The sequence below is a fragment of the Cricetulus griseus genome, chromosome 8, assembly GCF_003668045.3.
Source record: "Cricetulus griseus strain 17A/GY chromosome 8, alternate assembly CriGri-PICRH-1.0, whole genome shotgun sequence".
NCBI lineage: Eukaryota > Metazoa > Chordata > Mammalia > Rodentia > Cricetidae > Cricetulus > Cricetulus griseus.
The window spans coordinates 12,182,085-12,195,297 of NC_048601.1; the positions used below are offsets into that span (position 1 = coordinate 12,182,085).

General features: G+C 43.2%; 1 protein-coding gene across 1 annotated transcript; it reads right to left on the minus strand.

Moving 5' to 3' along the window:
* Nucleotides 1–2,676: 2,676 nt before the first annotated feature.
* Nucleotides 2,677–3,526, minus strand: CUNH12orf60 (chromosome unknown C12orf60 homolog). The gene has a single exon (XM_027430004.2). The coding sequence runs from the start codon at nt 3,524–3,526 to the stop codon at nt 2,810–2,812; it is 717 nt and encodes a 238-aa protein (XP_027285805.1). The 3' UTR covers nt 2,677–2,809.
* Nucleotides 3,527–13,213: the final 9,687 nt, after the last annotated feature.

Sequence of the window (13,213 nt, forward strand, 5' to 3'; positions counted from 1 at the left end):
GCTCAGTAGTCAAGACACTTGCTGCTCTCGAATAGGAACCCGGTTCAATTCCCACCATCCAAATGGTCACTCACAACAGTCTGAAAGTCCAGTTGCAGGGAATTCAATGCTCCCCTTTGGCATCTGAGGGTTTCTACATACATGTTCACATGTACATATATACAGGCAAAACACCCATAACATAATAAAAAATAAATATTTTTTAAGAACAGTGAAATAAAATTTCTAGATAATTTGCTTTGGAAATCAGGACTTGGGGGTTTAGTTGTCCAGTGATCTAATTCTAGCTGACTTTATTTTGAATTAACTCATTTTCTTTTTGATTTTTTTGTTGTGTTGTTTTTTTTGGGGGGTTTTTTGTTTTGTTTTGTTTTGTTTTTTTGAAACAAGGTTTACACATCCCAGGCTAGGACGACCCTCCTATCTTCACCTCCTGAGCACTAGCCTCACAGGTGTGTGCCACCACACTCAGGGCTGAGGACTGAACCAAGGGCTTGGTGCACACAAGAGAAGCAATTTCCCCCGCTGAGCTATCCCCAGCTCTATCTAATCTGGATTTGACAAAATTCAACAGTCATTTTACTGAACTTCTGGAACCTCAAGGTGTAAAAAAATATTGGCAACTGAGAAGTTGGGAAATAAAGGAACTGAAGATTGCAGGGCAGGGCCTTCCTTCTCAGGACTTTTCCTGGGATTGTCAAATGAGACTGCTAACTTCGTCTACAGTAAAGTTACCGCATCTCCCGGCCTCTCTGAGATCTACAGCTACAGCTAGACAGGTGAGGAGACCTCAGGAACCACCTGTCATCTTATTTAGCTTCCTTGGAAATGTCTGAGGATAATACCTTCACACTCACCAAAGGCCTGCATAGAAGTATTGCAAAGAATGGAGTATGACTCTTTTTATAATTTACTTTTTTATTTAAAAATTGTCAGATATTTTGATCATGTTTTTCCACTCCCCCAAACCCTTCCCAGATCCTACTAACTTCATGTGTTCTCTCTCTTTCTCTCTCTCTATCTCTCTCTCTCTCCCTCTCCTCTCAAAATTATCAAAAGTAGGAAAATCAAAACAACAAACAAAACACCAATAAGACAAAAGTAAAAACAAAACAAAAAGCACACAAAAGAACACAGAGTTTGTTTTGTGTTGGTCAACTACCCCTAGGCTTGGGGCCTGCCCTGGGGTGTGGTTGATTCACCCAGCATCACTCCATTGGAAAAAATGATTTTCCCTCTCCCAGCAGATGTCAATTACAAAGAACTTGGCTTGGGTGGGACTTTGTGTCCACTTCCTTTTCAATGCTCAGGTTGAAGTGTGACTTTCATACCCACACTTGTCCCCCACCTCCCACCATGTTTAAAGTTTGTATTAAAAATATTCTTTTTAATAAACTTTGACCCTTCTTGGGGAAGCTTGCATCCATGCTCTGGGGTGTGGCTTACTTTCCTTCTGGGAACCTTTTTGTCTTAACCATCAATCTTTATTAAGCCCTACTCTGTTATACTGGGAGTCCTAAAATTGTTTTCTGCATTGAAGCCACAAATACTAGTTTGGCCCAATGTGCTGTCCCCTAAAATATTAGAGAAACTCTTTGGTCTGCTGTGAGTAAATGGAGCTGTGGGTCCTTCTCTGTCCACCCTGACAAAACTACCTTTATTTTTTTTTAACTACTAGTATCCCCTTATCTTAAGACCTTAAAGGAAATAGGTGAGAACAAACTATGTGCTCTGGTCCTATTCATGTAGGCAAGAAAACTACATTACACCCCTTTGTTTTACTTAGTCCTAAGTAAATCATATCAGGAATATTTAGTTCTAATGAAGACACTAGACATTATAAAAATTATACTGAGGCAGGAGAATAGGGCTGAGAGAGGTCCAGGAAAAACCTGAACCAAACATTGGGGCATAAAGGAAGACTGACTCATGTGGACATGTTACAGATAGGACAGCATTGGCAGAAAAAGCCCATACAAAAAATGTGTGCAAAACTGGGGCCACTTCCAGAGGACCCAGATTCGATCCCCAGCAGCCACATGGCAGTTCACAACTCAAGTTCCAGGGAATCCCACTCTGTTACACAGACATGCAGACCAAATACCAATTCACATTTTAAAAAAAAAGTCATGTGAGAAAGCTGGTACTAAGCATCAAGGGTCACATCCCTCCCAGCACACCACCACTGAACAGTTAATGTCCTTCTCAGCTCTGGCCCCCTTCCTCTGCAGAAAGCATACCCCTTCTTAATGAATGTCTGTGTTTGCTATAGTACAGATTTCTCTGTCCAGTTTTTCTTCTGGGATGCGGAAACCGGGAAATCCCAGCAAGGTGACCACCAGACTCCAATATTATTCTATATTAGTATAAATGACAAAGCATGGGTTGTATGTTTCCCAGGAGTGGACAGTCATACCTCCTAATTACTATATGATAATGAACAGATTACAGTAAGGTAGTGAATAGGTTACCATAGGATAATGCCAACACTACCTGCACTGTTGTAACTGGAGACAGACTTGTAAAAGGGAGAGATCAGTTGCTTTAATTATCCCCGGGTGTAATACTGCCTTGGTCTTTACAGCAGGATGCTCTACTTAGTCACTGTGTTAGAGCAGGCTTTCTTTGGTTGCCCCTTTTATTGTAACACAGCAGAGCTACAGGTAAGTGGTTTGTCGGGTGATGACTCTCTGCACTTAAGTTCTAACATACCTCACATGAGCATTAACGGAATGCACGAAGTGCCACAAAAAGCCTAGAGAATTCAGGTTGATCTCAGATAGGAAGGAACACATCTTTCAGTGCACCTCTACTTGGCCCCGGCTTCCCCAAATGGGCAGATATCCCCTTCCATGATCTTTATGGCTTTCTTAAGAAACTCTAAGGTTGGCTCCATAGTCTTGACAAACTGTTCCAGTTCATCTGCAGCTGTTTTCAGCGGCTTGTCGACATCCTCAGTTCTTAGGGCATCTCGCAGCTTTCTCAAGGCATCCTCTGGCATGATTTGGGGACTTTCTGGACTCGTGCTTTTCTCAGTTGTGGCGGCACCTCGCTGCTTTTTGGTCTCTTCTCTATATAAGTCACTTAATCGAAGACCCATGATGGGGAACTTTATCAGGAGTGAAAGTGAAGTTTCCAGACTCCCAAGGAGAGGACTTCTCAGCACAGAGGCAATAACTGGTGTCTGGATATTTTTGAACATTTCTTTCGCTGTGTTGTGTGGACTCACGGTGGCACACTTCTCCACAGCAGTCACCATGTTGAAACACAATGACTCCTTTTGCATTTGTTTGTGCTTTTTATCAACCATAGCTTGCATCTCTTTAAAATTTTTGACCATTTGTTCAAAGAAATCTTTAATGTAACTATCTTCATTCAGATCCATTGGGCGGATCTGAGTCTTCATCTTGAGGTTAAACAGTTCAACAAACTTATTTATGAAGGATACCAGATCTTTTATGTGTAAGAAGAATAATTTGGCAGCTTGAATCAGTCTCTGTTTGTCCTTTTCTGACTGGAAAGACATTTCTCCAACCAAGAAATTGCAGCCCTGTTAAGCAAAGCAGAAGTCAAATGAAAACTAAAATTGGAGTTGGCCACCATGAAGAGGCTAAAAACATGCTTTAAATACAAAGCCCTGACAAGGATGGGAAAACTATCCAAAGCTGAAGCAGACACGATTCTGGGCTTTACTAAAAAGAGTAACAGAAATCATTAAGAGGGTAGAATAGGAAAGTCTTGCTGAGTGTGTACCACCTACATGTTGGGTAGCTAGCTGGGCATCAGCAGGCTTCGAGGCCGTGGAAGACGAACCCTCCCTCTCATCACCAGCTTCAGATCCCATTTGTCGTTTCCCTGGTAACACACTATTTTTACAAAGGGGGAAATGTCACATTTGTCCTTCTTAGAATTGGAAATACTCATCCTTAGCCATCAGGGAAATGAAAATCAAAACAACTCTGAGATACCATCTTACTCCTGTCAGAATGGCTAAAATCAAAAACACCAATGACAGTTCATGTTGAAAGGGAAACACTTCTCCACCGCTGGTGGGAGTGCAAACTCATACAGCCACTTTGGAAATCAGTATGGCAACTCCTCAAGAAAATGGGAATCAGTCTACTAGAAGATTCAGCAATTCCACTCTTAGGCATTTACGCAAAAGAAGCACATTTATACAACAAGGACATCTGTTCAACGATGTTCACAGCAGCACTATTTGTAATAGCCAGAAACTAGAAGCAGCCTAGATGCCCCTCAACCGAAGAATGGATAGAAAAAAATGTGGTACATTTACACAATGTAGTACTACTCAGCGGAAAGAAACAATGGAATCTTGAAATTTACAGGAAAAATGGATGGAACTAGAAGAAACCATTCTGAGCAAGGTACCCCCATCACAAAAAGACAAACATGGTATGTACTCACTCATATTCGGATTTTAGACAGAGTAAAGGATTACCAGCCTACAATCCACACTGCCAGAGAAGCTAGGAAACAAGGAGGAGTCTAAGAGAGACATACATGGTCCCCTGGAGAAGGGGAAAGGGTCAGGATCCCCTGAGCAAATTGAGAGCATGGGAAGAGGGGAGAGGGAGCTAGGAGAATGAGAAGGGAAGAAGAGGAGGGATGCAGAGGACATGAGGGAGCAGAAAGGTTGAGTCGGGGGAAGAATAGAAGATAACAAGAATGGAGATAGCATAATAGAGGGAGTCACTTTAGGTTTACAGAGAAATCAGGCACTAGGGAAATGTCTGGAGATCTACAAAGATGACACCAGCTAACAATCTAAGCAACAGAGGAGAGGCTACCTTAAAAGCTCTCCCCTGATAATGAGATTGATGGCTGACTTATATGTCATCCTATAGCCCTCGTCCAGCAGCTGGTGGAAGTAGAAGCAGACACCCACAGCTAATCACTGAACTGAACTGGAATCCAGATGCAGAGAAGGACAAGTGAAGAGCAAAGGGGTCCAGACCAGGCTGGTGAAACCCTGACCTGAACAACAGCTGACCTGAACAACGGGGAACTCTTGCTCCCCAGACTGATAGCTGGGATACCAGCATGGGACTGAACCAGACCCCAGGAACATGGTTTCATTGAGGAAACCTCAGAAATCTACAGGACCTCCTGTAGTAGTTCAGTACTCATCCCTAGCGTAGGTGTGGACTTTGGGAGCCCATTCCACATAGAGGGATACTCCCTGAGCCAAGACACACGGGGCTGGGCCTAGGCCCTATCCCAAGGGATACGATAGACTCTGATGACACCCTATGGAAGGCCTCACCATCCGGGGGAGCAGAAAGGATATGTGATAGGTAGGGTTTTAATTGGGGGGGGGTGGTAGGGGAGGATGGGAGGGAGAAGGGAACTGGGACTGTCATATAAAACAATCTTGTTTCTAATTCAAATTTTAAAAAATCTGAGAAAAAAAGAATTGGAAATACTACAGAAGAGGGAGGAAGCATACAATTGCATGTTAAGATTCAAACTTCTCTATGAGAGGAGGAGGGTAGGGTAACAGGGCTTTGCCATTTCAAGCTGAGCATAGTGATGCATGCCTTTAATTCCGGCAGAGGCAGGTGAAGTTCTGTGAGTTAAAGGCCACCCTGGTCTACAAAGTGAGTTCCAGGACAACCAAAGCCATGTAGAGACCATGTTTCACAAAAAGAAACGTGGGGGAGGCAGTAATTTCTTCCTGGTATGGTAGTTTGTAAATCTGATTTTTAACCTATCTTGAATTACTCTGATCTGTTTTGTTATGTGACTTTAGGGCAAAGAATGAAATCTGAGCTCAACTTCTGGCCCTGAGCGACATGACATTCTAAACTGCCCATAAGAATGTAAATTATAGAGAAGTTCTATTGTCCTTTCCTTAAGGGAGTTGATCCAATTGAGTTTACCAATCACTGAGATAGAATCCCTCAAAGCTGTGACCTCAGGAAGATAGATACACTAAAAGCCCTGGTACAAAGGTGTCCTGGCACTAGGAAGATGGCCACCCACAAGCCTGGTGACCTCAGTTTGACCCCCAGGACTCTGGTGGAAGGAGAGAAGGGACCCTGAGAGCTCTCACATGTGCACTGTAGCAAGTGCATGCCTCCACACTACCAACAATAACAACAACAGTGAAATTAAAAATCACCTTTTAAAATGAGAAAAATCTGAGAGGAATATTTGATATTTAGTGATAATATATGCCATTATAAGGTTTGCAGACCTGAGTTGTACCTCGGAATGTGTAACTTTCTCTGCCCTTGTTTTGGATACTGACACAAACCCTAGTCCTGCTTGCCTTGACACTCGGATCATCATTCATATCTCTCTCTCTCTCTCTCTCTCTCTCTCTCTCTCTCTCTCTCTCTCTCCTCCCTTCTCCCCTCTCTCCCTCCCTCTCCTCCCCCTCCCCATACAAATGCTCACAAACTTATTTCCAGCAGGTTTCTTTCTCTTTTTCCTACCCATCTCCACTGTCTTAGCTCCTTGCTGTCGATGTGGTGAGATTTGGGGGAGAGAGCACTTGTCTTAGCTCTGTGGGCAGGCTGTCAGTGTGGGGATATCACAGAAGCAGGAGCTCCAGAAAAAGCAGAGAGCAGGGAGTGCAGCTTGGACTCAATTTAGCCCCTCCATTCTTACACAGTCCAGGATCTAGGGAATGGTGCCACTCACAGTGGGTGAGTCTTCCCACCACAGTAATATAATCAAGATAACCCCCACAGACTTTCTCAGAGGCTTTTATCTCTGGTGATCCTAGATTCTGCCAAGTTGACAGCACTCAACACCACATCCTTCTCCTGTAAGCTTCTCTCTCTCTCTCTCTCTCTCTCTCTCTCTCTCTCTCTCTCTCTCCAATGAAATTGTTCTTAAGTTTTCTTCTGGCTTCCTTTTTAAAATTATTTTATCTCTGAGGCTAAGAAACTCACCACACTCCTTGGTAGCATACATAATCAAATATTGTGTGCTGTCCCAAATACAAATTCACTTGGAGCTGGAGGGCAGAACCTCTCAGGACCCCCAACAGCCCAGAGACTATCAGTCTATCCCACCCCTTTCCTCTTCATTCCTATCTGGCTTACAGTGCCTGGTGGATTGCTGGATAGTGTGCTTAGATGCCCTCCCCTGCCATCCCAGGACAAGGACAAAGCAGCACAGACACCAGTGGGTGTCACCCAAGTCCTTCCATTAGAGCGGGAGGTAGCTCCCAGACAAGTCCTGCACTTAAGGCATGAGGTGGCTGATTTACAGTTGCTGAGCCAACCCCTAACAAGACTTCAAGATGCACAAATTTGCAGTCCTGCTGGGTAATTGGTAATTAGGCTCATGTACATGTGGAGCTGCCTGACCACTACCAGCCGAGGGCAACCATGTAGGTAAACAAGACGGTGGTACCCACGTGGGCACAGGCGTGGCGGTGCTAATGATGACAGCGGTGCTGTGTGGCTGTCTCGGATCTACACTTTATCCAGCACTGGCTCCTCGAGAACCATCCTACTCCACATTTACCTGCACAGACATCTTCTCACCCATCCCTACACTCTTTCCTTCCTCCTTTCCTCCCTTTTTACTTCTTTCAAAACTTTCCTGAAGTCCCCCTAGGTCAATGGAAACAGCAGACTAAGACATCACAGGTTGGCACACGGAGACTGCCATAGCAGCGATGGCAGCTATTGCCTGTGTCTTCACACTTAAGGCAACCTCTCCACAGACCACAGACCAACTCCTGTCCTGGGTTTGTGGGAATGGACACATTGACAAGGTCAACTCTGTCACCCACAGGGTCCCCACACCTGAATGCTTATCTTATCTGTCCTAAAGGCCAATCCCTTCTGTGAATGGGGGTTAGAAATGTGGGGCACAGATGCCAGAAAAGCAAGATGCAGCAGAAGGGGGAGTGGCCTGAGGGCAGGGTTCACGCTGAGTACTGTCTAGGGTCTAAATGCCTGAGGCCTTGCTGGGCAGCAAGGAAAAGCAGCATGCTGTATGGTGGGGAGGGGTCTCTCCCTCTCAAGTCTCCTGGTTAAGTTTGTTTATGCTTTCTTTTTTTTTAAGATTTTATTTATTTATTATGTATACAGTCTATACAGTCTTCTGCCCGCATGCCAGCAGAGGGCACCAGATCTCATTTAAGGTGGTTGTGAGTCACCATGTGGTTGCTGGGAATTGAACTCAGGACCTCTGGAAGAAGAGTCAGTGCTCTTAACTGCCGAGCCATCTCTCCAGCCCTGTTCTATGCTTTCTTATCTTGGGATTGATTCCCTTCTCCCTCATCACACTCTAATGCTCTCAAAGCCTCTCAATCTAGTCCCTTGAGAATAACACTTTTCCTTGGGCATGAGGTCCGAAGTAGTGTGAGAAGTACGACCCACCTTCAGTTTGAACCTACAAATACAACATCAATAGACACACTGGGATGGAGAGATGGCTCCGTGGTTAAGAGCATCAGGTGCTCTTCCAGAGGACCTGGGTTCAGTTATCAGTACCTACATGGCAGTTTGCAGCTGCCCATAACTCCACTTCCATGGGACCCAACGCCTTCTTCTGACCTCTGCTGCCTCCTGCACATGCCATGTGCACGCAGGCTCATATGTACACACAAACACATAAAATAAAAAAAGAAGTAGAGAGCTGATATGAGAAGAAATACTATTCCCCAGGAATGAGCCACCCGATTGCCTATCCAATACCAATTGTTAAGCATTGAAATCATACACACACAAGCAGCACTAAATGGAGTGAGCAGGTTGTATTTTATATATTTAGAGGTGTGTGTGTGTGTGTGTGTGTGTGTGTGTGTGTGTGTGTACGAAACAATAGCAGCTAAAGAAACAAAAGCCATGATTTCAAGAGGGAACAAGGGGGGGGGTGCAGGGAGCAAAGAGACATCCAGTCCCTGAGTCTTCCAGGACCAGTGTACCTCTGTTAGAAGATAACGAGTGATGAAGAACAGAACTCCTAGCCTGGAGAATGCACATTTTTGGCTGTGTCTGGTTTTGTAAGTCCTGAGAATCTGAACAAAGCCACCAGCAACAGATTAAAAAAAGGTCCCAATGAAGCAGAAGCCAAAGAAAATGGATCTGGAAGAGTTAATAAGATAGACGGACTCTCAGAGCTACAACCAAAGAGTCATCATCTCTACTAAACTGGCTTTGTTCAGCTTTATAGCTCTGTTTAATAAAGCAAAAACTAAAGAACAGAAAATACACAAAATCTGCCAATTTATTAATCTCTCAAATTACATTGCTTATGTCATCAGCAGATTGTATTGTAGGGAACGGAAGGATTCTCAGAACCAAGCCAGGCGGAAGTGGCTACAAACCAGACAGGCAGAGGGACCCAGCAGAGACCAGCAAAGCCTGTGGGTCATCACATTCCACCAGAAGCTTCCAGACGAACCCACATGGAAAAGCCCTTCAACAATACTCCTAAACAACAGAGGGACACAGACTCAGGAACCCCAACAAGGTAAGCGACATGGAAAGTCTATGAGCATTCTAATACTCTGAGAGCCAAGAGTGCAGAGCTCTGGACTAACAGCATCTGTGAGTAGCCATGTAGAGTGCCTGCTTTGTTTTCAGAGGGTCACCGGGCATGCTTTGACAATCACCTCCTTGAAGACACCAGAGAAGGAAGGCTTTTCCCAAAGGAGGTAAGACTAAGTCACTGGGGGAGAGAAGCAACAAAAACACTGGTTTTAGGAAGGCCTAAACCAGGGATGTCATAACACATGTGTAAAAGTGTGTTGCTTGTATGGATGATGATATGTACTTTCTACATCACGGATGTCAGAAAGAGAACCACAACTGGGCTTTGGAAGAATGAAGGTGGGCTCTTTCTTTAGCTAATGCACAGCACTTGCTTGTACTCCATGAGGTCAACCACACTAAGATACACCATGTGCCTCTGCACAGAGTTTGATCAGGAAGAGCACCGTTTTCTCAAAAATGTCTCAAGTGCACAATGGAATCTTTTGATAAGTGGGAATGGGTAAACTTGATAGCCTTCTTGCTGCACTAAATTACTTGTGAATTTTGTTCAAGATAGTTCCCAGAGGATACATTTTGTATCAGAAAATGTATCACCGAATCACAATCAACTTAAAAATTGAATACCAGGGCTTTGATTTGAAGTGAGGCTCAGGATGAGACAGCAGCTGCTATTTCCTTCTGCAAGGCTATTGCCTTATTTGTGTGCTGTCTGCACTCACAAGTGGACAGTGAGGGTCCCGGACAGCAGTGCATACTGAGAGAACACTAGTGACAACATCGGAGCCTTGGCCCTGTCTCCTACTCTCTCTCTCTCTCTCTCTCTCTCTCTCTCTCTCTCTCTCTCTCTCTGTGTGTGTGTGTGTGTGTGTGTGTGTGTGTGTGTGTGTACTCACACATGTGAGCAAGCGATGTAACAGATAATTACTATGGACAAAGTCCAGATCTACACAGCAATGATTGCACTGGCATAATGAGTTTGCACGTACTATCCTTCAACCTTCAACCCAGCTTTAGACAGACAGAACAAGGCTCATCTTATTTTTTCTATGACCCTGCCCTACTATTTCTTCCAATTTACTGACAAATAAACCCAGGGGTCTTATCACTTCATCTTAAATGTCCTAAGTATGTATTCCTAAAAAGAGGACTCTTTCTGAAATGTATCCTATGTTCTCCAAGTCAATGCCATTTCAACAAGACCAACTTGGGGAGAGATCAGTATCATGGCATAAAAATTTACTTTGGGTGTCAGCATAAAAGCTTTGGAAATGCAATTTGCATATCTACCAAAGGCAATAAAAAAAACTAGGATCAGTAAGATGGCTCAGCAAGTAAAAGCATGTGCTTCCAAGCCTGACAGCCTGAGTTCGATCCTCAGAAACTACGAGGTGGGAAAATTGACTTTTACTTCCTTGTGAAAATAATTCCTATTATGCTGCTTTTCTCCTATTTATTCCAAGGAAATAACACAATGGAGGAAAAATAAGCTATCCATATAAACATTCATTAAAACAGTGACATAATTTGAGATTTAATGAATTGTGATTAAGATTTGGAATAGTTTAAGTAATAAAGTGCTTATAAAATTAGAAGCATAGGAAATGAGCTAAAATAAGAGAAATTTTATTACTACTACAATCTTACTGTTACTATAACTGTAAAGATTCTTATGTACATAGATAAATTTTAGAAACAACAACAAACTAAGATAGAATTGCAGGTGTCTTTTCTGTATAAAAGTTTATACAGACTAGCTAGTTTATACAGACTAGCATAATGGCTTTATATGTAAACTATTGTATCAGTTACTATTTTTAATTTCTCCACACTATAATTTGGGCATCTACCAGAACACAAATCATATGACTTTCCCTGTGATGTTTCCTACAGTCAGTCCCCTTAATCTTAATTTCTTTCTTTAAATTCTTGTAGCTCTTGGGAAACAATGCACTGGCATTGTTCATAAAGTACCCTAAAAAGTTTCATTTGAAAATGTGACCAGCAAGAAGCGGCAGAGCAGTGAGGGGGTGAATAAGGCATCTTGTTCCTCCAATAGACTTGAGGTACATGACTTAGGGTGTGGCTTCGGGTGTTTGGACATGATCCCTTAAGGAAGAGGGGGGTCTCTCTCTCTCTTTTGGGTGGTGATCTGAGCGTCCTGGGTGGCAATATCCTGTACCTCCAAAGGCAGCTATTTACCTTCATTGTGTGAATGCTTTTCAAATAAATAACTAAGAATGAAGCATAAGATATACTTCTAAAATGCCATTATGAAGCCCATTACTTTGATCGCTAACTTTAAATTTTAATTTAAATTGGTTATTTTAAAGCATGGTAAATCTGGTGTGGTGGCTCATGCCTTTAATCCTACCATGTGGGAGGCAGAGACAAGAGGATCTCTATGAGTTCAAGGCCAGCCTGGCCTACATCAAGAGTTCCATGCCAGTCAGAGATATTAAAACTAATAATAATAACCCTGACAGTCAGAACCCTTTCTCTTGTAATGTAGTTCTTTTCGAGTAAAACTAAACCACCTGCATAGTACCATGAAATTAACTTTAGTTCCTTTCTTTTATATTTCCTCCCCTCCCTGCCCCCTTTTAGACAAGTCTCAGATGACCCAAGTTGGTCTTAAACTCACTGTAGTTGAGTCTGCCCTTCAACTTGAACTCCTGATCCTCCTGCCTCTACCTCTTAAATTCTATGATTGTAGTTAGAGATGCACATCTACTCTTGGACTCCAAATCCTGTTTTTACAACCAAACACTCAAACAAATCTTACCCCCTAGAGCTCAGATGGAGACCAAGCAAAGCAAAATTCCATCAGCAAAGGCTGGGGTGAGATGGGACTCCCAGGACCACGAGCTCCACCTGCTGGCTAGCAAATCCCCAGCCGGCTGCTACAGGGTCTTCAGAACTTTGTTTACTTGGGATGACAGCAGGCTGCAGAACTGGAGAGTGACTCCCCAAACATACTTTTTCACTGGCAGGAAGCACTGGCTGTGTGATAACTAAGATTTCATGAAAGCCCAGATCTTCCATTCAGAGGTGTATGTGTGTGAACTGTGTTCAGCTCACCTGTAAGGAGCCTAGCGATGCCACAACCTTAACAGGCTCCAGGCATTTCGAATTAAAATGTCAAAAATGTAATAAAAATGTCAAAAATTGAATAAAGTGGTAATAAGTCTATGGCCCAGAATGCCTCTTGGGCATAGCATCTTGTCATCGGTAGGCATCAGTGATCTTTAAAAAGTCTGACTAATTGCAGGGCTTCTGTTCCACCGAGTAGAGCAATCAGATTGCGATTCAGAAGCCAACAGTTGAAAACCAGAATGCAAGCACCACACAGTACAACTCTCAGTCCTCCACGCAGCATCGAGTCTCCTACTAACCATCAAATGCACATGTAAAGGGACAATTCAAAGGCTCATGAGTGTGACCCTTCCTGAGTGACCAGGTGTCTCCACGTGGGGCAATAGTAATACAGAGTAATAAAAAGTGTGACTTGTTTAAAAATTGACTTTACGAAAGTCAAACACAAATCTTGTATAACCAAATTTTTTCAATTTGACATCGTAGTTATAAATGTCTTAATTTCCTAACCTGATTAGAAATGTCAAGAAAGTGGGGCATCACCAATTGTTTCTTCTTTGTGTGTCATGGAGACGAAGAAAAACGCTCCTGTAAATTGTGCCAAACGCAAACTACAAACAACAAAGGCAGTTCAA

What these genes read in the sequence shown, in the direction of transcription:
- CUNH12orf60 (XM_027430004.2), bottom strand. Translation starts at nt 3,526, where the DNA reads ATGTCTTTCCAGTCAGAAAAGGACAAACAGAGACTGATTCAAGCTGCC.